The sequence below is a fragment of the Ranitomeya imitator genome, chromosome 6, assembly GCF_032444005.1.
Source record: "Ranitomeya imitator isolate aRanImi1 chromosome 6, aRanImi1.pri, whole genome shotgun sequence".
NCBI classification, from domain to species: Eukaryota; Metazoa; Chordata; class Amphibia; order Anura; family Dendrobatidae; genus Ranitomeya; species Ranitomeya imitator.
In genome coordinates this window covers 432,511,007-432,537,651 of record NC_091287.1, presented here as the reverse complement: position 1 = coordinate 432,537,651, position 26,645 = coordinate 432,511,007, and the positions used below count along the sequence as shown (strand labels likewise).

Genomic DNA, 26,645 nt, shown 5'->3' with positions numbered 1-26,645 from the left:
GTCAGCCTCCTAGTGGCAGCAGCATACACCCATGGTTCCTGTGTCCCCCAAGGCTCTGAGAAACAGATTTTACGGTAAGCAACCAAAAATCCTGTTATCCACATCTTACATTCCACTATCGTACACGGAGCCTGTGGTGCCAGTGTCTGACTGCAGAAGAGTCTCGGGACAATACATGATAGGTGACATGAGACTGCACAGGAGGCTCAGGATGGTGCAGTGCACAAAAGGTGGCGGAGTGTGTGAGCTGCGAGTGGGATAGATGGATACGGCTCTGCCTCTTAGGAAATATAGGGGAGGTAAAGTGCTAAAATAAAGCTAATGGAGATTGGACATTCTGTGCAGGAATGACCAAATTGTGGGTGTTTTTTTTTTTTCTTAGAAAAATCCTTTCATTGGATTGTAATCATGTAAAAATGGGGGTATTTCAAAATAATAATATTGAAATGTATCAGGAGCTGGTAAATGCCTGAATGATGAGTGCTGTCCTACTTCCAATGACTATTGTCATCGTTAAGCTGCAATTTTGGGAGAAAATTGATAACTTAGCAGTAAAGTTTGGATAGAACCTGTAAAAGGCTGTATGTTTGCGCTAAATGTTTTCTTGTTTTTCGCTTTAGGATGGAGAACGGACGCCTCTGAGAGTACCTGTCGGTGCCTTAGGCTCAGCATTGAGGATGCTCGCTCAGGACGGCTCATGTGACATGGGCCCATCTCCCGCCTATGTGTCCTGCCTCATGGAGAGCCTTCTGGACTGGCTAGAGCTGGACAATTTGGAGGATTATCTAAATTACCTAGCCTACCTGATGTGGGTCTTCACACCACTAATCATAGTATTCATTCTGCCCTTCATTATTGTCATTTTTCTCTACCTGTCCATCCTTTTCCTCCACGTGTACAAGCGCAAAAACGAACTGAAAGAAGCATATTCCAACAGTATATGGGATGGCGCTCGGAAAACATTGGCAACACTTTGGGATGGGCATGCTGCAATATGGCATGGTAAAAATGAATGCTTGTTAGCAGTAATGACAACAGTAGTGGATGTTGAATCTGGGTTTACTGTAAAGTGTGGGCAAAGTACTATCAATCCTGGCGTTCTGGGGATGACTTATTCTTCAGGAGAACATCATTGTATACCAAAGAGCCTATTAGACCATTAAAGGGAATCTGTCAGCAGATTTTTGCTATGTAATCAGAGGACAGCATGAGATAGGGGTTAACAGACTGAATTTAGGGATGTGTCATTTATCAGGCTATCTGCTGTTGTTTACTTATATTGAAGGTTTCATCACTAGGACATTATCATTGCTGCGACTAGCTGCCTCGTGCCAAGTCGTCTGACTCCACCCCTCCTGTGATAAGCAGCTCACTGCCAATAGACAGTGTACATACACGGCCTGGTGTGGGCGGGGGCACATTCTCAGCTCTGCTGCATATAAGAAATGTCACAGCTTCTGCATCCAGTAGACTGCTCTCAGATGAGGTAGCAAAAACCTGCTGACAGATTCCCCTTAACTGGCCCAGACTTCCCTCGTACACATGATTGGGATCAAAGAACAATAAAAGATAAACTTGCCAGAGGTCAGCGAGCGCCACAGTGCCGTCATATACTTTTTATTGCCGCAGAGATTGGCATTGCACCAATGTCCCTTTTCCTTGAATAAAAAGAAGCTGTATTATCTAGCACAGTAGCTCCTAATAGTCCCGAGCTGTGTATGAGGGGACATGACGCCTGTTGGAGCTCTGTTGGCCCCTACAAACTGCTAATTGGTAGGGGCACTGAGAGTCTGACTCCCAGCAATCCAGTAATAAGTCTGTTCTAAGGAAATCCAATCAATTGGGAAACCCCTTTAAAAGCACTAGGCACAGCAACTTCATATGGTTATTTTGTACAATTTCATACCGTAAAAAGGAACAAATTGCTAGAAAGTAGAGGTCCATTTAGGGTAGCCAGCTGGCGTCACTTAAAGGGAATCTGTCGGTATTCTTTTTCTATGTTATCTAACAGTAGCCTGTATCGGCTGAGACCCTAAATGTACCGTCACACTCAGCAACTTTGCAAAGAGAACGACACCAATCCGTGACGTTGCAGCGTCCTGGATAACGATCTCGTTGTGTTTGACACGCAGCAGCGATCTGGATCCCGCTGTGCCATCGCTGGTCGTAGCTAGAAGTCCAGAACTTTATTTTGTCGCCAGGTCAGCGTGTATCGTCATGTTTGACATCAAAAGCAACGATGCCAGCAACGAGCATAGGGCCCCTAGATGTGTGTCGGATCGGAACACTCCGGCTGTTTTACATGGAGCTAACAACCAGCGAGAACGATAAGTGAGTCGCCGTTACGTCACTGGATCACTCCTGCATCGTTCTGGAGTTGCTGTGTTTGACGTCTCTACAGCGACCTAAACAGCGACGCTCCAGTGATCTAGTTTAGGTCGGCTCGTTGTCTATATCGCTGCAGCGTCGCTGAGTGTGACGGTACCTTAAGTACATCGATGTATCACTTATCTACATGCTGTCATTTGATACAATCACTGTTTTATCTGCTGTAGATCTCCCGGGTCTCTGAATGCTGAGCCCACACACCACTGATGGGCAGCTTGCTGTGTACACTGTACATTGCCAGAAAGCTGCTAATCCGTGGTGGCGGCGGGGCTACAAGCAGCAGTTGACTAGGAGGCACAAGACACCTAGTCCTCTAGTGATAATTTCCTGCTGATAAAGGGAAAATTACATTGATTTTATTGACACAACAATGCACAGTCCAGTAAGTGACACATCACTGGAGTTAGTCTCTGCCCCTACATCATGCTGAGATTACAAAGCAAAAACCTGATAACAGTTTACCTTTAATAACCACTGACTACCAACATGGTTACCCATTAGCGGACATTTAGTGACCTGTTTACACAGGCTGACCCAGTCCTGTACCATTTTGAAGTGATCAGTAGCAGATTATTCAGTGCAAATAGGCTGCAGTTGTTCTCGGCAGCACAGGTCTTGTTTACACTGAGCTTATTTTTTGTGCAGCAGAACATGATCATTTCACTCTTCACCCAATGATTGAGTGTTTTGTCTGTTCATCGTGTGATCAGCAGCTGGTTCAGATGCATTTCTAGGAATCCAGTGTAAATGGGCCTTCACCATACACTTGCAATCCTTTTTGTTTTTTACGGAATTTTTAAATTAACCCTGCTATTCTGTTCGTTACCACTATACACTTGTTATGTTTTTTGACCGGACCGAATAAAGACTTGATTTTTAGCTACAGTAATTTAAGTGTTTTAAGGGTCTTTCAATGCTTTATCAAATAAAGAATGACCTACTGTAGTAAAATATATCTCTATCTCACTTTTTTGCAAGTACCGACGCCCATCTATTCCCTCTGCAGTTTCTGTACCCCTTTACATAGGGTTGTATAGACTTGCAGAGGTCCTCCATTCTAGTGCTGGACCCCCACTGATCTATTAACCCCTCACTCTCTGGATTATCAATGTATAATACTTCACGTGATTTCATTTTTTGATTTTTGTATTTGGAAGTTGATAAATGTGTAACTATTGTTAAAGAGAATCTCTTAACAGATGTTACAATACAAACTGCAGACGTTATTACACACCCCTTAGAACTGATGAGGCTGGTGTATTTACTTTGAAAATCCATGTGCCTCCTGGCCTGACTGACAGCTGCAGCTTGTACTGAGCAGTGTGAGATCTCTGCAGCAGCAGCTAAAGGAGTTGAGATTGAGTTCAACTTTCAGAAAATACTTTTCTTTCATTCTGACGTGGATTATCAAAGTCCGTACAGCATCTTCACTAGATTTAATAGATCTATTTAGTAATGTGAAAAGTTTGTATTGTGAAACCTGACAATGGATCAGAAGCCTCTTTCAGACGGTACCAGAATCTACCTTGATGCACAGACCGACTGTGGCTCTCCTGGCCTGATCTTGTATGAGGCTGTCAGGGTTGGTCAGGAGACCAGCCGCCAGTCCGAGCATGGATAGTGTGGCACGGACATCTTACTGAGGCTTAAACCGGTGGTCATACTTTTTTTCTGTGTTCATAGCTGTCACTGGTAGTGCGCAGTCCGACTGCCATATAAAGCGAACCTAGATGTGCAGTGCCCGGACTGTCCGGCGGCTGTCCCTACCCAGGCGTGACAGCTGCATAGAAATGCCTGAATCTATCATACTTGGATCAGGAGAGCCGCCTGCCAGTCCGTGCACTGCACACCGATCACGGTCCTATATGTGCGACCTTGTCCCTGATTTCTGACTGCACGGATTACCGATGAGACTCATTTTCCTAAATGATGGAACGTGTTCTATTTTCTTTCTACACAGGCTATGAAATCTGCGGCTTGGAAAAAATCCCTGAGAACGGGCCTGCGCTAATTGTGTATTATCATGGAGCGCTCCCTGTAGACTACTATTATTTTGTAGCAAAGGTCATTCTCCTGAAAGGGAGGACTTGTCACTCAGTGGGGGACCACTTTCTTTTTAAAGTACCAGGTAAGTAATCATGCTGTGGTATTTGTAAGCGATCTGCTGCATGAGCGACTATTATATCTATAGCCAGTCATGGAAACCTGTCATTTATTCCGGATAAGGCACATCTGACCGGCTCACTCTGCCTCTGTCTCACTAAATTACTCTGAAAGCCAGTAATGGGGGTTTACATGGTGATTCATTACTGCCTGCACGGAGGTCAGCGAGAGCCTAATAATACAGCGTTCTCCTGTGTTTTTTTTTTTCTTCATCTTCTGCTTAATTATGTTCTTGTGCTGTCAAGCACCCCAAATATATAGGCCTAGGTGTAATATGCCCATTCTGGTAGTCAGAGGGGTCACATCTCAGGCCTAGGGGGTCTGTGTCCTGTACCTAGGCAGATCTCATGGCGCGGATGACTCGGGGTCTGTGTCCTGTACCTAGGCAGATCTCATGGCGCAGATGACTCGGGGTCTGTGTCCTGTACCTAGGCAGATCTCATGGCGTGGATGACTCGGGGTCTGTGTCCTGTACCTAGGCAGATCTCATGGCGTGGATGACTCGGGGTCTGTGTCCTGTACCTAGGCAGATCTCATGGCGCGGATGACTCGGGGTCTGTGTCCTGTACCTAGGCAGATCTCATGGCGCGGATGACTCGGGGTCTGTGTCCTGTACCTAGGCAGAAACAAAGAAGTAAGACAGGCAATTAACAGTAAAAAGAAAGCATTTGCACTACTAAAGCAGGATGGCACCATTGAAGCTCTAAAAAACTATAGGGAGAAAAATACTTTATCTAAAAAACTAATTAAAGCTGCCAAAAAGGAAACAGAGAAGCACATTGCTAAGGAGAGTAAAACTAATCCCAAACTGTTCTTCAACTATATCAATAGTAAAAGAATAAAAACTGGAAATGTAGGCCCCTTAAAAAATAGTGAGGAAAGAATGGTTGTAGATGACGAGGAAAAAGCTAACATATTAAACACCTTCTTCTCCACGGTATTCACGGTGGAAAATGAAATGCTAGGTGAAATCCCAAGAAACAATGAAAACCCTATATTAAGGGTCACCAATCTAACCCAAGAAGAGGTGCGAAACCGGCTAAATAAGATTAAAATAGATAAATCTCCGGGTCCGGATGGCATACACCCACGAGTACTAAGAGAACTAAGTAATGTAATAGATAAACCATTATTTCTTATTTTTAGTGACTCTATAGCGACAGGGTCTGTTCCGCAGGACTGGCGCATAGCAAATGTGGTGCCAATATTCAAAAAGGGCTCTAAAAGTGAACCTGGAAATTATAGGCCAGTAAGTCTAACCTCTATTGTTGGTAAAATATTTGAAGGGTTTCTGAGGGATGTTATTCTGGATTATCTCAATGAGAATAACTGTTTAACTCCATATCAGCATGGGTTTATGAGAAATCGCTCCTGTCAAACCAATCTAATCAGTTTTTATGAAGAGGTAAGCTATAGACTGGACCACGGTGAGTCATTGGACGTGGTATATCTCGATTTTTCCAAAGCGTTTGATACCGTGCCGCACAAGAGGTTGGTACACAAAATGAGAATGCTTGGTCTGGGGGAAAATGTGTGTAAATGGGTTAGTAACTGGCTTAGTGATAGAAAGCAGAGGGTGGTTATAAATGGTATAGTCTCTAACTGGGTCGCTGTGACCAGTGGGGTACCGCAGGGGTCAGTATTGGGACCTGTTCTCTTCAACATATTCATTAATGATCTGGTAGAAGGTTTACACAGTAAAATATCGATATTTGCAGATGATACAAAACTATGTAAAGCAGTTAATACAAGAGAAGATAGTATTCTGCTACAGATGGACCTGGATAAGTTGGAAACTTGGGCTGAAAGGTGGCAGATGAGGTTTAACAATGATAAATGTAAGGTTATACACATGGGAAGAGGGAATCAATATCACCATTACACACTGAACGGGAAACCACTGGGTAAATCTGACAGGGAGAAGGACTTGGGGATCCTAGTTAATGATAAACTTACCTGGAGCAGCCAGTGCCAGGCAGCAGCTGCCAAGGCAAACAGGATCATGGGGTGCATTAAAAGAGGTCTGGATACACATGATGAGAGCATTATACTGCCTCTGTACAAATCCCTAGTTAGACCGCACATGGAGTACTGTGTCCAGTTTTGGGCACCGGTGCTCAGGAAGGATATAATGGAACTAGAGAGAGTACAAAGGAGGGCAACAAAATTAATAAAGGGGATGGGAGAACTACAATACCCAAATAGATTAGCGAAATTAGGATTATTTAGTCTAGAAAAAAGACGACTGAGGGGCGATCTAATAACCATGTATAAGTATATAAGGGGACAATACAAATATCTCGCTGAGGATCTGTTTATACCAAGGAAGGTGACGGGCACAAGGGGGCATTCTTTGCGTCTGGAGGAGAGAAGGTTTTTCCACCAACATAGAAGAGGATTCTTTACTGTTAGGGCAGTGAGAATCTGGAATTGCTTGCCTGAGGAGGTGGTGATGGCGAACTCAGTTGAGGGGTTCAAGAGAGGCCTGGATGTCTTCCTGGAGCAGAACAATATTGTATCATACAATTATTAGGTTCTGTAGAAGGACGTAGATCTGGGTATTTATTATGATGGAATATAGGCTGAACTGGATGGACAAATGTCTTTTTTCGGCCTTACCAACTATGTTACTATGTTACTATGTTACTAGATCTCATGGCGTGGATGACTCGGGGTCTGTGTCCTGTACCTAGGCAGATCTCATGGCGTGGATGACTCGGGGTCTGTGTCCTGTACCTAGGCAGATCTCATGGCGCGGATGACTCGGGGTCTGTGTCCTGTACCTAGGCAGATCTCATGGCGCGGATGACTCGGGGTCTGTGTCCTGTACCTAGGCAGATCTCATGGCGTGGATGACTCGGGGTCTGTGTCCTGTACCTAGGCAGATCTCATGGCGTGGATGACTCGGGGTCTGTGTCCTGTACCTAGGCAGATCTCATGGCGCGGATGACTCGGGGTCTGTGTCCTGTACCTAGGCAGATCTCATGGCGCGGATGACTCGGGGTCTGTGTCCTGTACCTAGGCAGATCTCATGGCGTGGATGACTCGGGGTCTGTGTCCTGTACCTAGGCAGATCTCATGGCGTGGATGACTCGGGGTCTGTGTCCTGTACCTAGGCAGATCTCATGGCGTGGATGACTCGGGGTCTGTGTCCTGTACCTAGGCAGATCTCATGGCGTGGATGACTAGGGGTCTGTGTCCTGTACCTAGGCAGATCTCATGGCGTGGATGACTCGGGGTCTGTGTCCTGTACCTAGGCAGATCTCATGGCGTGGATGACTCGGGGTCTGTGTCCTGTACCTAGGCAGATCTCATGGCGTGGATGACTCGGGGTCTGTGTCCTGTACCTAGGCAGATCTCATGGCGTGGATGACTCGGGGTCTGTGTCCTGTACCTAGGCAGATCTCATGGCGTGGATGACTCGGGGTCTGTGTCCTGTACCTAGGCAGATCTCATGGCGCGGATGACTAGGGGTCTGTGTCCTGTACCTAGGCAGATCTCATGGCGTGGATGACTCGGGGTCTGTGTCCTGTACCTAGGCAGATCTCATGGCGTGGATGACTCGGGGTCTGTGTCCTGTACCTAGGCAGATCTCATGGCGCGGATGACTAGGGGTCTGTGTCCTGTACCTAGGCAGATCTCATGGCGTGGATGACTAGGGGTCTGTGTCCTGTACCTAGGCAGATCTCATGGCGTGGATGACTAGGGGTCTGTGTCCTGTACCTAGGCAGATCTCATGGCGTGGATGACTAGGGGTCTGTGTCCTGTACCTAGGCAGATCTCATGGCGTGGATGACTAGGGGTCTGTGTCCTGTACCTAGGCAGGTCTCATGGCACAGATGACTAGTATAAACTGGGAATGGGGCACATTATGAAGTTCATCTTTTATTTTTCCTTCCACCACTTTGTTCATTCTGGGATGTGGCAGGAAAACCATGAATATATACAAGGGTGCTATCTTTCTTTCTTTCTGCTACACACCGCCACAGACATGAAATATGAAGTTTAGACATTTTGTCAAAAATTCTTCAATTATGAAACAAAATCTTGTTTACACCTCACCCCAGTGATTTCTTTATTTCTGTCTGAATATATTTTAATTGTTTTTCCCTTTCGGTTAGCGGCCTTGAAATCTACTCACGGCCGACGTCTTCCTGTCTCATTGGCGCTCCAGCTACCGATTCACACAGTGGTCGCTGTGTAGAGCAGAGGTCACTTTTTGCATCTTGTCAATTCAAGTCTATGACACTCAGAATGAGTCTCATACACTTACATGAGAGCGTTACCGCCGCTCCACATCCTGATCTAACAGATTACTGTTACGGTCAAGTAGTGCTGGAGCATCACTGAAATCGGGGGCAGACAGTCACTGGTGAGTATGTTACTGCCTTCATGACACTAACACACAACTAAACAACTATTCAGCACATTTACCTCCCTCCTCCGCCCAACACTGCCACCTCCAACCCCCCTCATCTCCTCCGAGGACTTTGCCACCTACTTCAAAAACAAGATCGACCAAACAAGGCAAACCTTTACTGTTCCATCACCCCAACCAGATGCTCTGTCTACTGTATAGAGGCTGCCGCTGAGTACTGCACACCTGCCCCCTATTGATTTTTATAGGAGTGGATATGCAGTACCTGGCTGTGGCCACTATACAGTAGTGAGAACATCTCTGTAACTGAGCACTTTTGTCCGGCACCAGCACCGATAACAGCCGATCAGTCATTGATCACCTATCGTAAGAATAGGTCGTCAATGTTAAAGTAATGGATAACCTCTTTAAGTAGTGCTGGTAAGTGGGGGTCTGGGTCCTGAGACGACAGAGTGTCTTAAAGAGTACTGGTCACCAATCTTCTGCTGCCCTATTTATTTAATATAACAGCGGACACCCCCTGACTTGTGATTTATATTTAGAAAAAATTAAGTGTAGTTACAAAAATGCAGACACCACCCCTTAGTGGCCCCGAGAGGGCCTGACTTGGTGTCCCCGAAAGCAACTGACTTTTGTTAGAGTGGGATCCCACAATAACTCAGCTCTGCCACGTACTTTACTAGTTACCGAACAGTAACCGCTTAGTAACGTACGTGGCAGTGCTGCGTTAGTGCAAAGAGCGAGATTTAACTCTTTTGCTGCCAGAGCGGTGGCGGAGAGTTGCTGGATATAACTCTATAAGCTGTGGTCCCACAATTCGCAAGCTCTGGTCATAAAATATTAGTCCTATAAGAGCTAATACAGTATTATTGTCAGACGAATATTTCCTGTCTGCAGAGAAAAAGCTGAACACATTTCCTGCAAACCAGAAATCGTTATAGGGAAATCCAGGAAATAATCTAATTGATAAATCTGCTTCTGTCAATCTTCTAATGTAATTACATTTTATTACAGGATTCAAACCATTGCTGGAAGTGTTCAGTGTAATCCATGGACCCCAGGAAGAGTGTGTGAGGGCTCTGAAGGACGGCCATCTCCTGGCAATCTCTCCAGGAGGGGTGCGGGAAGCATTGTTTAGTGATGAATCCTATATCCTCATGTGGGGGAATCGCACAGGTTTCGCACAAGTAGCAATTGACGCTCAAGTGGTAAGCTCACCTAGTACCATCAGACAAGCAAAATTATATGATAGCAGCACCAAACTTTGCAAATCTATGGGGTACAATTTTCCAGTACATAAAGGGTCTGTCTGGCCTCAGGCTACAAGTCTGCAGTCACTGCATGTGATTGGCGACTTGTGAGTCCTCACATCATGCTCACCTTGTGCTGTCAGGATTCTCCGGTACCGGTGCAGGCGTGTGACCACAAGTATGTGATCACGTGCCGACTAGATAGATGAAGCTTTACTCAATGCAAGTGTATTGAGCGCGGCCAGTTAGTCTAGTCCAGGAGTGCACAACTCCAGTCCTCAATGGCCACCAACATTGTGTGTTTTCATGACCTCCTTAGTATTGCACAAGTGATATTTAATCACCTGCACAGGTGATGAGTCCAGCACCATCTGCAATACTAAGGAAATCCTGAAGAAATTCACTGTTGGTAGCCATCCTTGAAGACTGGAGTTGTGCACTCCTTGGACTAGTTGGAATTTAGACAAAAGTATGGAAGTTACATATTTGCAGTCGCATGTCTACATGGCGCCAGCACTGGAAAATCCTCACGGCACGCAGTGCGCACGATGTGAGTATTCACAAGTCTGCAGTCACATAGCATAATTGTAGACCGGACAGCCCCTTTAATGAGGACCTGTCACCACTCCTCACATGTACGTTCTAGTCCATACTTGCATTTCCTATAAGATAGCAATTTTGGAGCATATTTTCTTAGAACTTGGCATTGGCAAAGAACATAAATATTTGCACTAAATAAAGAGACCCATGTCTCTGGAACCATATGGCAGATTAAAAAAAAAAAAAAAAAAAAAGACTATTTGTGGCAGTAGGAATAAAATAAGGTCAACAGCTGGCCACTTCTGACCTCTTCCTTTTGAAATGTATATATATTTTTTTCTCTTCATATTCTCTAGTACAAAGAAACTAGGTACTTTTACACTGACCCCTGAACCCATTCTCAGAATGGCCCACAAGGGAGCAGGTGAATCTTCCAGTGGGTGTTTGTGAAGGAGTCGGCCCCCAACACATATATCAGCAGTAGTTGGCAAATATATATTTATATTTTACCCCAACACCCAGTTTAAACGGGCCATTTTGTGATCACACCTTTCTCATAACCTCCGTCCACTATTCTCACATCACTCAGACGTGTAACATATAGATAGCGCTGTATTAGAGGATTGCTCACCATATACTTCCCTGTGTCACGGTGCTCTGGACTCACCATTGTCTAACGTGGTTCTTTGTTCTCCTAGTGCATCATCCCAATGTTCACACAGAACGTCCGGGAAGGATTCCGCTCTCTTGGCTGCTTAAGTAAGAAATGTCTCCTTACTTTTGTGTAACCTTCGATTATTACCTTTATGCAGTTCAGCATATTTTCCCATAAATTGTGTTGGCTGTTACTCTTAAAAAATCTATAACTCATGAATGTGGTTGTTATACAAAGTCACTCCACTTGACTTCAAAATTGGAGCTTACAGCAATATCCGAACCCCCTTATGTAATAAGACTTGTGTCATTGCCAGCTACAGGCGGTCAGAATGTTTTTCTAGTTCTTGAAAAAGAGCTATTGAGGAACTACAAGTATGTTATGTAGTTGCAATGAACTGGCCTGATAAGTAATTCTATCTTGTTGACAGTTGACTCTTTTATCATATAGTTTTTGACAATATCAATATTTTTTTCTTAAAGCTGTAAGGTTAAAGGGTTTTTGAGAGCAGGACAGTGTTTTGTTGTCCTTGGGGTAGGCTGCCACGTTTGGTCAGTAGGGGCCGATTCGTGGCACCACCACAATCCCGCAGACACAGCGGCGCCTCTACCTGTGTACATGTGACTGGTCCTGTTTCTCATTGATCTGTTATGAAATGTGCTCATCTCTTTCACAGGGATCTTTAGGTGGATGTATGAGACGTATAAGATACCATTCGTTCCTGTGTATGGTGGATTCCCAGTGAAATTTCGCACTTACCTTGGTGATCCTATCCAGTATGATCCAAATATTACTGCAAATGAGTTGGCAGAGAAGGTGAGATCAGTTTGATGGTAGGAAACATTGGGTCAGATTCATTGTTGCATTTGCACCTGTTTTTTGCCAAGTTTTTATTGTTTTGCTTTTTTTTTTTTTCTCTCATTCCTTGCATTTAATTCATCTCTCCATTTTCAACTTTTTTTAAAATGGGTTGTGTGGTCCAAATCGATAAGTTAGCAGTTGTTCTGTATGACTGCAGACTTATGCATCTCCTCAGCACAAGCACTATGTGCTTCGGGAATTCGCTGATTTCTGAGCTGAGACCGGAGGGTATGTATGCGTTATACATGCTCCTGGCCACACTTGTATGGAGTGAGGCCACGCCCTGACTAGTGGCGCGGCTGTCCAGTGGGTGTGTATGGAGAGAGGCCACGCCCTGATTAGTGACGCGGCTGTCCAGTGGGTGTGTATGAAGTGAGGCCACGCCCTGACTAGTGACGCGGCTGTCCAGTGGGTGTGTATGGAGTGAGGCCACGCCCTGACTAGTGATGCGGCTGTCCAGTGGTTGTGTATGGAATGAGGCCACACCCTGACTAGTGACGTGGATGTGTATGGAGTGAGGCCACGCCCAGACTACTGATGCAGCTGTCCAGTAGGTGTGTACAGAATGAGGCTACGCAGTCACTGCAGACTTATTGATTTGGATAGGATAGTCCCTGTAAGTCTGTTTTATATGCTTGCAAAATTTGTTGCAAATATTCTCCAGAGGAAACCAGATATGTGCCAGGACAAAGTTAATAATGAAAATGACTAAAAGGTAGTAAACTTTTATTACGTACAAGTCATAAAAACAATGACTATAGATAATCTGAGCAATAAAGACAGACTAAAATCGTTGCATGAGCAGCTGCGTAAACCCCAATAGTAAAAGGTATGCTCTCTTGTTATACGTTGTATTTAAACTGAATGGCAGTAATGATGTACAATTCAATAGTATCCAAGCATGTATACATGTAGCAGTGTCTATACAACAATGCCCGGTATACCCCACATCAGAGGTCACAGGTAATTAATATAATAGGTAGCAAAAAAGATCACTGACCAAACACCCGACCCGCGTTTCACAAACTTTAATCCACCCTCCTAGGCGCCACCGCCCACTCTTTATTGTAGCACACTGTCTCCCTCTTCTCTCCGATATACAGTGGGGGAAATAAGTATTTGATCCCTTGCTGATTTTGTAAGTTTGCCCACTGACAAAGACATGAACAGTCTATGATTTTAAGGGTAGGTTAATTTTAACATTGAGAGATAGAATATCAAAAATAAAATCCAGGAAATCACACTGTATAAATTATATACATTTATTTGCATTTTGCAGTAAGAAATAAGTATTTGATCCCTCTGACAGGCGAGACTTAATACTTGGTGGCAAAACCCTTGTTGGCAAGGACAGCAGTCAGACTGTTTTTCTAGTTATTTATGATGAGGTTTGCGCACATGTCAGGAGGAATTTTGGTCCACTCCTCTTTGCAAATCATCTCTAAATCATTAAGATATTGAGGCTGTCACTTAGCAACTCAGAGCTTCAACTCCCTCCATAAGTTTTCTATGGGACTAAGGGCTGGAGACTGGCTAGGCCACTCCATGACCTTAATGTGCTTCTTTTTGAGCCCCTCCTTTGTTGCCTTGGCTGTATGTTTTGGGTCATTGTCTTGCTGGAAGACGCAGCTACGACCCATTTTTAATGTCTTGGCGGAATGAGGTTGTCACTCAAGATTTTATGGTACATGGCTCCATCCATTCTCCCATTGATGTAGTGAAGTAGTCCTGTGCCCTTAGCAGAGAAATGCCCCCCAAACATAATGTTTCCACTTTCCACCACCATGCTTGGCAGTGGGGACTGTGTTCTTTGGATCATAGGCAGCATTTCTCTTCCTCCAAACACGGCGATTTGAGTTAATGCTAAAGACCTCAATTTTTGTCACATCTGAGCACAGTATCTTCTCCCAATCACTCACAGAATCATCCAGGTGTTCATTGGCAAACTTCAGAGGGGCCTGCACATGTGCCTTCTTGAGCAGGGGAACCTTGCGAGCACTGTAGGATTTTAAACCTTTACAGCATAATGTGTTACCAATGGTTTTCTTGGTGACTGTGGTCCCAGCTGCCTTGAGATCATTAAGAAGTTCCCCCCCGTGTAGTTTTAGGCTGATCTCGCACTTTCCTCATGATCAAGGATACCCCACGAGGTGAGATTTGCATGATGCCCCAGATCGATGTCGATTTGACCATTATTTTGTATTTCTTCCATTTTCTTACTATTGTACCAAAAGTTTTCTCCTTCTCATCCAGCATCTTACTTATGGTTTTGTAGCCCATTCCAACTTTGTGCAGGTCTATGATCTTGTCCCTGACATCCTTATAAAGTTCTTTGGTCTTGCCCATGCTGTAGAGGTTAGAGTATGACTGATTAATATAGTCTGTGGACAGGAGTCTTTAATAAAGGTGACATGGCTGTGGGTGCTCAGTGCTGCAGCCATGCAGGTCAGTAGGGGGGATGACCGTCTTGGGGGTCCTTCTCTTCTATCATGCACCTCACAATGGGCAGCTGAGGGTCTACCTTGGGCCCTGATTCCTGCTCTCGTGCTGCCCATGTTCTCATGCTATTAATTTTTAACATTTTTAATGAATAATTAAAGCATTTTTAAAGGGAAAACACAGAAATCAAAGATTAGATTCTGCATGTAATTGCTCTATTAATCAAAAGATAATATTGTGTTTTTGGACAGGAACATTTTTTTGAATGAATCGCTAATAATCTGCAGTATCTGAAGTTCTTCGGCAAAAATTCCTTTGTTACCATTGATTATAAAATATTAGGCTCGCTCCTAGATGAGTCTCGGGACGTCTGCAGCACTTACCGGATGAGATTTTTTTTTATTAACGTGGTTGAGTTGTAGCAGGTATTCTATCTGCAAGGAGTCTGTATGTTCTCCCCGGGGTTGTGAGCCCCAATGGGGACAGTGATGATAAAGCGTTGTGGTATATAAGCAAATATAATAGGACACGAAAATACAGACAAATTAGATGGGAAAACGCCTGGATAAATGTACATCCAGCATTGTCTATGTCTACCACAAGATGGCATGTGCAAAAAAAAAACCCCCAAAAACAGTTTTTTCACTTTTCATTTAAATGTTTTTATCATTCCCTTCTACAATTTTATATGTTGTTTTTTCTTCCTCATCAAGGGCAGGAGTAGAGAAAGGGGTTCATACCAGCAGCTCTCATCCCCCCCCCATCCTTTTACATTTTCACAATATCGGAGGAGGGCAGAGAGGGGTTAAAGAAACAAGTATAAATCTAAAGCACAAAAGTAGGACTTCAATATCAGCTTGTCTGAGGGGGGGAGAAAGCGCCAAAAACTATTTGACTAACCGGACAAGCACACTGTTTTGCGCTCTTTAAATTCATATGTATGAAAGAAAACCACACAAGAAAGATGCGCACAGAAAAACTCGATATAATTGATGATTGATAAGAATTGTCGCCACTTTTTTTTTTTTTCTTTGCAGTTTTCCCCACGTGTCACTCCAGTGTCTGCACAATGTCGTACGCTCAGTATTTGTCATGTCTGACGCTCCATCCAAACGTCTCGCTTTGTCTTTGTTTTTATTTTTCTCCTTTAGACAAAATGTGCCCTTCAGTCACTGATAGATCGGCACCAGAAAATTCCTGGGAATATTTTCCGAGCCCTATTGGAGAGATTTCACCGGAGAGCTAAAGAAGAATAAAGCGCGGTGGTGGGCAGGATGCCGGAGGGTTACGTGTACAGTGTATATACTACAGAATTTAGTTTAATAAATGATTTTATTAACGTTTTATATGAACACCAAGGAGAATGGTTCTCTATTGTGCAATCTGCCCATCTCTGATGGCTTCCTCTAAATCAGATGATTGGAGTATCAGTAATTTACTGTAAATGGTGCCCGTGTCTGGTAAAACCGTGCGGCCAGGCCACTCTGAATCACAGGTCAATTTTCCTGTAGAAATTTTGCATTCCATGTGGATGATTTCTTATTTGCTGTGGTTTGCCATCAGACCAGGTTTTTTCTCCCTGGCATTCGCGGCTCGCGGTATGATCTTCGCACCAGGGCAGATCATCTTCATGCCTGGTGGTCTTCCCCGCAGATCTGTATATGGTGCAGTATCCGACCTCTGTCTATCATGGCGGTTTATCATGCCATTTTCAATGTTCCAGTAAAACATTGAGGTGTCACACGCAATGCCCAAACGTTACCGTGTAACTCTATCATGCCCACAGCACATGGGACCTGGACTACCTCTTTTTGTAGACAAATGCCAGCCATGACTATGCTTCACGTTTCATTCAGTTGTTAAATGACCATGACTTCTATTAATGGTAATGGAGGATAGCTAAGTTTGCGTCATCATGTCTCTTTAAAGGGAATGTGTCAAAGAATGTTAGTTTTTTGGGGCATTGTGTGTGTGTTTTTTTTTTTTTAATGAATATCAAGATATGTATTAAAAAAGCATAATTAGTCTCATATTTTTCACACAAGCACCAAAGGTTTTTAAAATCCATACTTCATTTTCTTTCAGGAGCAGGATTACAATGACAAGTAACGCCTCTATACACAGCTGATAACACAGGAACCACCAATCCTAAAAGGTGATATCCCTGCTCCTCCTCCCATTCACAATGACCTTTGCACGCGCTCATTAGACACTTCAATTGTTGACTGTATGGTGTTGTTTCCGGGAACAGGAAGTTAAGAGACTAGAAAAGCCTCAGTGGCCACTGTGAAAATTGCATGACTTTTTTAATACACATTATGATATGACAAACTGCCCAAAAGTAAAAAAATAAATAAAATGAACACACAAACCTGATGTGAACTGTGGGTCACTATCTGATTGCACATCCCCTTTAAATTGAGAAACATCCCCACCCTCCCAAATATAGAGATTTGTTAGTATGCCTGCCAGTGAATCCCCTCTGCTGACATCTGTTATAAAGATTATCCCAAAGGCTGTTGTCAGAAACATTGTTAAAGCGTTTTCCCACCAGAGTAGAAATGTGTGAAGGCCCAGTAGGCTATTTACAATCCGATCCGGGGTGCTGTGGAGATTGGGAACATTCATTCCTTTGTTTTATACAGCATTGCGGTGGGTTCTCACGTAAAGGGAACCTGTCACTCAGAAAATGCTATTTACGTACATTTATAGGGTTAATCTGCTTGTAAGTAACATTACAATGTCAGGCTGCCATACTAAAAGTATGGTTACAGGGAGAAAATGTACTTATTTTCCTACCTGGAGCTGCTGTCTTTGTCATGGGGGCATGTTGCATCAAGTGGTTACCGTCACTGCTCACTATACCGTGAGCGTCGACTGTAAGCACGCCCTGGTGTTTTGCACATCTGCGCTGCCGTCTGCAGTCAATGACAGTGCCAGGGCGTCCTTACAGCTGATGCTCACGGTATAGTGAGCAGTGACGGTAGCCGCCCCGTGCACTCCGACATGACTGAAAGCTGGTAGTTCCCAGGAGGAAATGTTTATTTTCTCCCAGTAGCCGCATTTTCAGCAAGGCAGCATTGTTACACTATTTACTCTGAGATTAACCCTATCGCTGCAGGTATATGGCGCTTTTCGAGGGGACAAGTTCCCTTTAGCAATTTTGCTGCTGCAAACGTCTGTTGAGAACTAAATCACGACGTCACTGAGTCCTGACAGAAATTGAGAAGTGGCAGAATTAAAACTCTGAATCACAGGTCAAATTTCCTGTGGAAATTTTGTATTACATGTGGATGATTTCTTATTTGCTGTGGATTTTCTGTGCGCTAATCTACACAACCAATTCACAAGCCATCCAGCACATGCGGACCTGCCTTACTTCATCATTGTTTGTTGGAGGTTGGCAGAACATGGCTACTGCTCAGCTTTCCCCATCTTCACTGTCAGAACTACACCAAGACCTCCTCAAACTAAAGAGCTGAGTCATGTGACTGATTGCTCCCTATAGAACATGCGGAAGATGGCACATTCCTGAAAACCTTTGACGCAGGTCATGAGATGACAAGAAACAATAGCCACAGAAACAACAAAATGCAAAAATCCCAGTGCTCCCCACCTTATATTCTGGTTTATATTACATTGTCTCATTACAGTTAAAAACTTAGAAATTAGGTAAAGAAATCTGACGTATACTTCTCCTCCTACTTGCTGCCCTGTTTTCTGCTGCAGCCAGTTGTCTAACAGCCAGAACCTACCTGTGTGCACTAGGACAAGCCATCTCTAAGCCATCCTCCATGGCGCGGGCACGCCTTCAGCTGGCAGCCAATCCAAGCTGAACTGATCAGCAGGAGATTAACCCCTCTGTTCTTTGCAAGGCGGTTTATTTACAAGACGCAACTGTTACAGCATCATACAGGAAATGATGCAGACTAATAAACATTGAGGGCAACTATTTCTTTTCAACTTTCATTTCTAGGTTTAGTTCCTTTTAAGTAATCTGTCTTGTTAAAATACTGCTTATACCAAAAATGCTGTACTTTCTATTGCCATTAGTTGTTCCAGCTTTATAAATCCTGTGTCCACTCCTGAATAAGCACAACACTTGTCTTACCATAGCTAGAGACGTCACATTGGGAAAGAAGCACCTATGGAAGGTGTCGTCTGTGTGCATTATTAGCAGTTATGACTGTTGGAGTGTTTGCATTTTTAGATTTGTATTTTTGTGCTGATTTTCTAACTGTAATTTACTGATTTCTATTGTTCCGCATTCTTTTGTATCTGAAATATAAAATGTTGAAATCTAAAAGCTGTGATTATTATTACTGATCTACAGACACGGTGCTCTTTCTACTATTCTTTTTTTTTTTGTTTTAGTCTTTGATGTGTCTTTCATAGGGTTTGTCCAGGAATGAGCTATTGATGAGCCATCCATTGAGATCGCTGTGGAACTGATCTGACAGCGATTTTTATGGGGCACAGAAGCCCCCTATTTATTGATTAGTGGCCGCTGCATAGTACTGCTCTATTTCTCATTTGCTTTTGAAAATTGCTCCTTCCCTTTTGGGAGATGAAGTTGCTCTATTGTCAGTGGCTGACCAGCAAGATTCAAGTTACTGTGTTCTGTTCCTTTTGCCTGAGCAGTTTTCAGCTGTTCATTGGTTGTCATGTCCTATTATACCCAGTTCTGATCATTTAATATTTGGGCTCATACTCCTCTGTGACAAAAACCCGCAAGTGCAATCCGATAAAAAAAATCAGCTCAGCTGAATTTGGACTGGGAAAAAAATGGCAGCATGCTGCGATTGTCCTCGTATCTCATGCGAGACTTGCCAATGCAAGTCAATGGGTGTGATTAAAAAAAGTCACACAACACTTGGCCCATGCGAGTGCCATCCTATTTTTACACACTAATGTCCTTTAAAAAAAAAACATTTCATCAGTCGTGTACAGTGAAATTACAGCGTGACAAGTTAGACTAGATATAGTACATAGATATAAAGATATCAGTGACATATATAATAAGTCCAGTGTGTGGGTAGCTTACTGTACATGTTTTTAATAAATGATTAATTTTCTGAAAAAATGGCGTGGGATCGAAATGTTATTAACCAGCGGAGGGAAAGCTGACATCTGGGTCAGATGCTTATAGCCTGAGAAGGGGGTAATACCCATGTAGCTCTATTAACCCTGCTGTTCTGTTCGGTCTTGGGAGACCTATTTTGAACTTTGGTATTTTTTGGGGTGTTCAAGATGCAGTTCTAAAACTTGTGGTTGATTGACTTAAATGAGGATGGGTCGGTCGGCCACGGGTTTCAGAGCCGCATCTTGAATATTTTAAAGAATATTGAAGTTCAAAGTCGGTCATTTTTGACCAACAGAACAGCAGGGTTAATATCAGCTCACAGCTGTATACTTAATGAAAGTGAAAATAGTTAATTGAATATGAACTCCTCGCTCCTTTTTCCCATCACCGTGAGGCACTGAGGTGCGCAAGCACCCACAGATCAGTTTCTCTGCTTCCTGACATGCTGAATGCTCGCATCATGCCAGTGTTCACCATGCCAAGTAGATGCAGCAGTGCTAGAGTCGTCTATGGACAAAATAATTGTTATCTTCTCAGTGAGGTGAGGAATATGGTTCTTTATTTTTTTTTTTTTTAAACATTTTTTTTGGGGGGTCCCACATTTTAATAACCAGTAAAGGCTTAGAATACAGCTGTGAGCTGATATTAATAGCCTGGAAACTACCTGGGTATTAACCCCTTCCCAGACTATAAACACCAAACTCAGCTGTCAGGTTCTATTCTGCTGGTTAATAAAATTTTGGTGGATCACATGCCATTGTTTTCAGAAATGTAATTATTTTATACTAAATTACAATTACAGTAAGCTACACACGCAGGGCACTGATTATATGTCTCACATATTATTTGTGTATATATGTGTATATACTAGCTATTGAATCCGTTCTACGCCCGGGTGGCTAGCATCTATATTGGTATATGGTCTCCATCCTGGTATGTGCTGCTCCATCCTGCGTCCCCATCCTGTCATGAGCTGCTCCATCCTGCGTCCCCATCCTGACATGTGCTGCACCCCCATTCTGACATGTGCTGCTCCCATCCTGCGCCCCCATTCTGTCATGTGCTGCTCCCATCCTGCGCCCCCGTTCTGTCATGTGCTGCTGCCATCCTGCACCCCCGTTCTGTCATGTGCTGCTCCCATCTTGCGCCCCCATTCTGTCATGTGCTGCTGCCATCCTGCTCCCCCGTTCTGTCATGTGCTGCTGCCATCCTGCGCCCGTTCTGTCATGTGCTGCTGCCATCCTGCGCCCGTTCTGTCATGTGCTGCTGCCATCCTGCACCCGTTCTGTCATGTGCTGCTGCCATCCTGCGCCCCCGTTCTGTCATGTGCTGCTCCCATCCTGCGCCACCATTGTATTATATGCCCCCCATAAGATGCTCCATTATATATGCCCCGTATGCTGCTGATATATATATATATATATATATATATATATATATATATATATATATATAAATATATATATAAATAAAATACCATACTCACCTATCGTCGCTGGGTGCCGAGTGCTGGGGGCCTGAGCAGGCGGGAACACCGGCGCGCTGTGGGGGTCAGGTGCCGGAGTCACCGCTAGCTCAGGCCCCCAGCACTTGCTATACTCACCTGTCTGTCCCGTTCCAGCGCTGCGCGCCCCCATCTTCCGGCTCCTCTGGCTGTGACTGTTCAGTCAGAGGGCGGCGCATTAAGCGCGTCATCGCGCCCTCTGAACTGGGAACGTCACAGCAGAGGACCCGGGAGACGGAGCCGCACGCAGCGCTGGAACGGGGGACAGGTGAATATACTTACCCTCCTGGCGGTCCCTGACTCTCCGGTGGAGATCGCGGTGTGCGTTCAGTGTTTACGCATACCGCGATCTGGGAGCGTCACTCTGTGAGGCCCAGACTGCGCCGGCGCTTGCGCAGTCTATAAAGGCTTCGGACAGAGTGACGCTCCCAGCGTTATATTATAGATATAGGATATTTCCATGTATGTGTTGCATACAGGTTGCATTCACCTGTGATTGAGATGCTAGATGATAAAAATCGGATTGTGCGCACATGAAAATCGCATGCCAGGTGCGTGACACTCGGCCGATTTTTTGTTTGTTTGTTTGTTTTTTTTACGGTGATGGGGTATAAGCCCTTTTTTTGAGTGTGTCAAAGCTCACCCTCTCACGTCTCATTCACTTTTTTTGTGTGTGAAAAAGTGGACTGTTTTTAATTAGTAATATAGTATGGGTGATCAACTGTAAGGCCATGTGCACACGTTCAGGTTTTTTCGCATTTTTTGCGTTTTTCGTGCTAAAAAATGCTATTAAAAACGCATACATTATGCATTCTATCATTTAGAATGCATTCTGCATGTTTTGTGCACATGGATGCGTTTTTTTCCTCGACAAAAAACGCATCGCGGTAAAAAAATTAGCATGTTCATTATTTTTGTGGATTTTCTGTGTTTTTCCCGCAATTCTATGCATTTGGGGAAAAATGCGTCAAAATCGCGGTAAAAACGCATGCGGATTTCTGGCAGAAATGTCCGTTTTTTGTCAGGAAAATTTCTGCAAGAAATCCTGACGTGTGCACATACCCTAATATATACGGAGTTCGGAAGTAAAATAGAACAATACTAATTAGAAAAAACTTCAGCACTCAAAAAGGATCAGTTGAAAGTGTTATCTAATCAAAAATAAGACCCAGTGTTGGGACAAATTTCATCCAAAGACGAACAGACTATTAATTTGAGGTTTCGGCCTGGCAAGGCCTTTTTCAACAAAATATCTGTGATAGGTGTCTCTATAAGGTATCTGTAAAGGTACCTTCACACTGAACGATATCGCTAGCGATCCGTGACGTTGCAGCGTCCTGGCTAGCGATATCGTTCAGTTTGACACGCAGCAGCCATCAGAATCCTGCTGTGATGTCGTTGGTCGCTGCAGAAAGTCCAGAACTTTATTTCGTCGTTGGACTTCCTGCTGACATCGCTGAATCGGCATGTGTGACGCAGGGCCGCGCTTAGTAACCCGATGTTTACCCTGGTTACCAGCGTAAAAGTAAAAAAAAAAAAAACACTACATACTTACCTTCCGCTGTCTGTCCCTCGGTGCTCTGCTTCTCTGCCCTGTGTAAGGACAGCGGCCGGAAAGCAGAGCGGTGACGTCACCGCTCTGCTTTCCGGCCGCTGTGCTCACAGTGTAGAGAAGCAGAGCACCGAGGGACAGACAGCGGAAGGTAAGTATGTAGTGTTTGGTTTTTTTTTACCTGGTTACCGGCATCGTTGGTCGCTGGAGAGCGGTCTGTGTGACAGCTCTCCAGCGACCAAACAGCGACGCTGCAGCGATCCGGATCGTTGTCGGTATCGCTGCAGCATTGCTTAGTGTGACTGTACCTTAAGACTGTGGGTCAAGGAACAAAGGGTCAGGGTGCACATTGTTTTTGATGTGTGAAAAAGTGGACTGTTTTTAATTAGTGTTCGAGATTAGTGATGAATGAACGTGCTGGGATAAGATGTTATCAGAGCAAGCTTGTGTGCTAACCAAGTAGCTTAGGCTGATCAAGTAATATGTTCGAGTCCCCGCGGCTCCATGTCTCACGGATGTAGCAAGAGCCACAACACATGCATGTATTGCCTAACAAACAGGTAATCCCTGCATGTGTTGTGGCTGTTGAACAGCCATGAGACATGGAGCTGCGGGGACTCAAACATGTTTTTTGAGCACACTGATGACACTTAGAATCCGAGGATGCTCGAATAACACCTTATCCCATCACGTTCGTTCATCACTATTCAAGATTGGAGTTTTAATCATCTGGTCTGTATGTTTGTTTGTTTTTACCATTTAGTGCGAAATGTTTTGTTTTTTTAGCCAAAAAAAAATCTGCCTCCAGAGCTTATATTAAATGAAAGGAGGTGGCAATACCAATGTGAGACATGTAACGACTAACAATCTGATCTCTTGTTCTACATCATGTCTCACACTGGTAACTCCCCCTATCATGTATAATAATCTCTGGGGGCAGATTCTCAGGGAGATCTATGTCCATAGAGCTTAACAGCTCACTTACAGTATATATTAAGAAAAATGTGGATTTCTCTGGAATAAGACATCAGATTGCAGATATCAGGGATCATCAGCTACTTATGACCTACATGCCCATATAGACGGCTTAGGAGGGACGATCCTACTGACAGATTCCCTTTAAAAAGGACACAATGCTTTATGATATAGCTGCAGAACTCTATTTTAATATGCAAGTAGCTACTTTGTACTAGGGAACATCTGGTTCAAGTTTTCTCTAATGGAATAACTGTCTTAGTAGTTTTAATTTGTTTAGCAGAACTAGAAAATTGAAATTTAAATGAGCATTGTACTTCAAAATGAAGATTTTATTTTTCAGGCCATAGCACCCAGCCCTGAGTTCAAGTGTACCTCTAGGCATCAGCCACTTCATCTGAGAAAAGTTTAAAAACAAGGGCGGGTATCAAGCAGGGAAAGGAGACATTCGGGTTGTCAAGGCAACACGTAGATGAAATCAGTAGCTCCTCACTAGGAATGGGTGAAGCGGTGGAAGTTTGGGATTTGGTACTTGACCCAAACGTCTACCAGAACCCGAACCCCATTGAAAATAATGGATTCCCAAACTGCTAAGAAGATAAAAAAAATTGTTCTCTCTCTCTCCCCTCTCTCGTCTCTGTCTCTCCCTCACCACCACGGGCTTAACCAAAAAACGGCATTGGACTTCAGCAGAAAGTCCGTGTTCGGTGTTCAGACCTGAACAGTAACTGTCCGGTACGAAAGCTGAACATTTCTGTCTGGATTCATCCATCCCTACTCCTTATGACTTGTATTACCTTGTTATGACTAAGTTAACTTCCATTCTATGGAAGATACAGATCCTACAAGAACCAAAAGCACAGTATGCTGGTGTGTATGCTACTAAATTTACATCCACAACCACACCCATTTTTTTTTAAATATTTGCAATGCATAATATATCCCCTAGGTGGAGATAGAATGCTTTTTTAAATCTTTAATTTGTTGTGTAGCGTAACGCGTCCCGAGGCTTTGAATATTGAATTTCACATTTAATAGTAAAAAATGAATATATTACGATGACTACATGCTGAAAATTAGTAATTCTCGCAATTTCCTTCAGTAAATCCCTTGAAAAAGTCACCAACTTCACTATATAAGTATTATTATATTATATTGGTAATACTGGTTGATGCTTTATATAATCCTATTCATCAGTTTTTTCTTTTACAATAAATTACATTCTTTTGCAATTTCAATTGAATAATGCGTGTCTTTCTCCAAAGTGCTTATATCAGAGTGTGGGGCTGGAAATTATGTATATAGTAACCCGTAGTGATTAATAATGATCTAAAAACTAAAGAATTAAACGTTATTTCTATTAAGTGACTAAGAACATTACCGTAGAGGCAGCCCCTGCTTTCCATCTAAATGGTAAGGGTCAGCTCTGAGCGCCACTCTCTACAGACAGAGGAGCGATAGGAAATAAGGTAGGGTTATTCCATTTTATTGTGTTGTGAGCAGTGCACATTGCTCTGGTGATGTATCTTCCGGCCAGTCAGAGGTTATGAGCACAAGTTGACATCACCTCACCGCAGAGACATCGGTAAAAGGTGAAGCTGACAGAAGGTGAGTATAAGAACCAGAGTAGGGAACTTGCATTTAAAGCGTCACCACAGCACTGAAAAATAACAAAACGTTAGAGTGATGCTCTGGAGGCAGAATCTCGTGGAGATCTATGTACGGCCCATAGTCCTGAACAGCTCATTTACATATTAAGAAAAAATTGGATTTTTCTGAAATGATACATCGGATCGCAGATATCAAACATTTCTATCCATTGTGTGATTAACACGGCTCTATGACTTTTCCTTTTTACTGTTGCAATTTCAATGTTGAACAATGTGTGTATGTATGATATATATATATATATATATATATATATATATATATATATATATATACTAGATGGTGGCCCGATTCTAACGCATCGGGTATTCTAGAATATGTACGTATGTATTTAGCAGCCATGTAGTACATAGGAGTACTACGTGGCCTGTGGGGTATACCATGTGGCTGCTATATACATACATACATATTGTAGAATACCCGATGCGTTAATATAGGCCACGCAGTAAATAACTCAGCCCACGTAGTATATAACACAGCCCACCCAGTATATACCAGCCAAGCAGTATATAACAGCCCACGTAGTATGTAACACTGGCCACGTAATATATAGCACAGCCCACATAGTATCTAACACTGCTCACGTAGTATATAGCAGCCATCTAGTATATAACCACGCAGCCCATGCAGTATAGAACACAGCCCACATAGTATCTAACACTGGCCAGGTAGTATATAGCAGCCACGCGGTATCTAACACAGCCCACGTAGTATTTAGAAATGTGAGCACCATATCCCTGTTAAAAAAAAAAATAATTAAAATAAAAAATAGTTATATTCTCACCCGCCAGGATCCAGCGTAGGGCCAGCGAACCTCTGGCGATGCACGCGCGGCTGCCGCCATCTTTCGTTCCCAGGATGCATTGCGAAATTACCCAGATCACTTAGCGGTCTCGCGAGACCGCTAAATCTTCTGGGTAATTTCGCAATGCATCTCTGGGAACGGAAGCTGGCGGCAGGCGCGAGCACATCGTCGGACTACGGAAGGTGAGAATAGCAGGGTTTTTGTTTTTTTATTATTTTTAACATTAGATCTTTTTACTATTGATGCTGCATAGGCAGCATGAATAGTAAAAACTTGGTCACACAGGGTTAATAGCGGCGGTAACAGAGTTACCTGCAGCATAACGCGGTCCGTTACCGTTGGCATTAACCCTGTGTGAGCGGTGACTGGAGGGGAGTATGGAGC

General features: G+C 43.6%; 1 protein-coding gene across 2 annotated transcripts in view; it reads left to right on the top strand.

The window, feature by feature from the left end:
* The window catches only part of TMEM68 (transmembrane protein 68), a 32,695-nt gene extending 16,665 nt beyond the window's left edge, over nucleotides 1-16,030 (top strand). For both annotated transcript variants that reach the window (XM_069731362.1, XM_069731361.1), the window contains exons 3-8: nucleotides 621-1,002; nucleotides 4,349-4,516; nucleotides 9,944-10,137; nucleotides 11,418-11,478; nucleotides 12,051-12,190; nucleotides 15,826-16,030. In XM_069731362.1, the coding sequence (XP_069587463.1) occupies nucleotides 621-1,002; nucleotides 4,349-4,516; nucleotides 9,944-10,137; nucleotides 11,418-11,478; nucleotides 12,051-12,190; nucleotides 15,826-15,930 (1,050 nt within the window). In that variant the 3' untranslated portion in view covers nucleotides 15,931-16,030. The remainder of the gene's footprint in view (nucleotides 1-620; nucleotides 1,003-4,348; nucleotides 4,517-9,943; nucleotides 10,138-11,417; nucleotides 11,479-12,050; nucleotides 12,191-15,825) is intronic.
* Nucleotides 16,031-26,645: the final 10,615 nt, after the last annotated feature.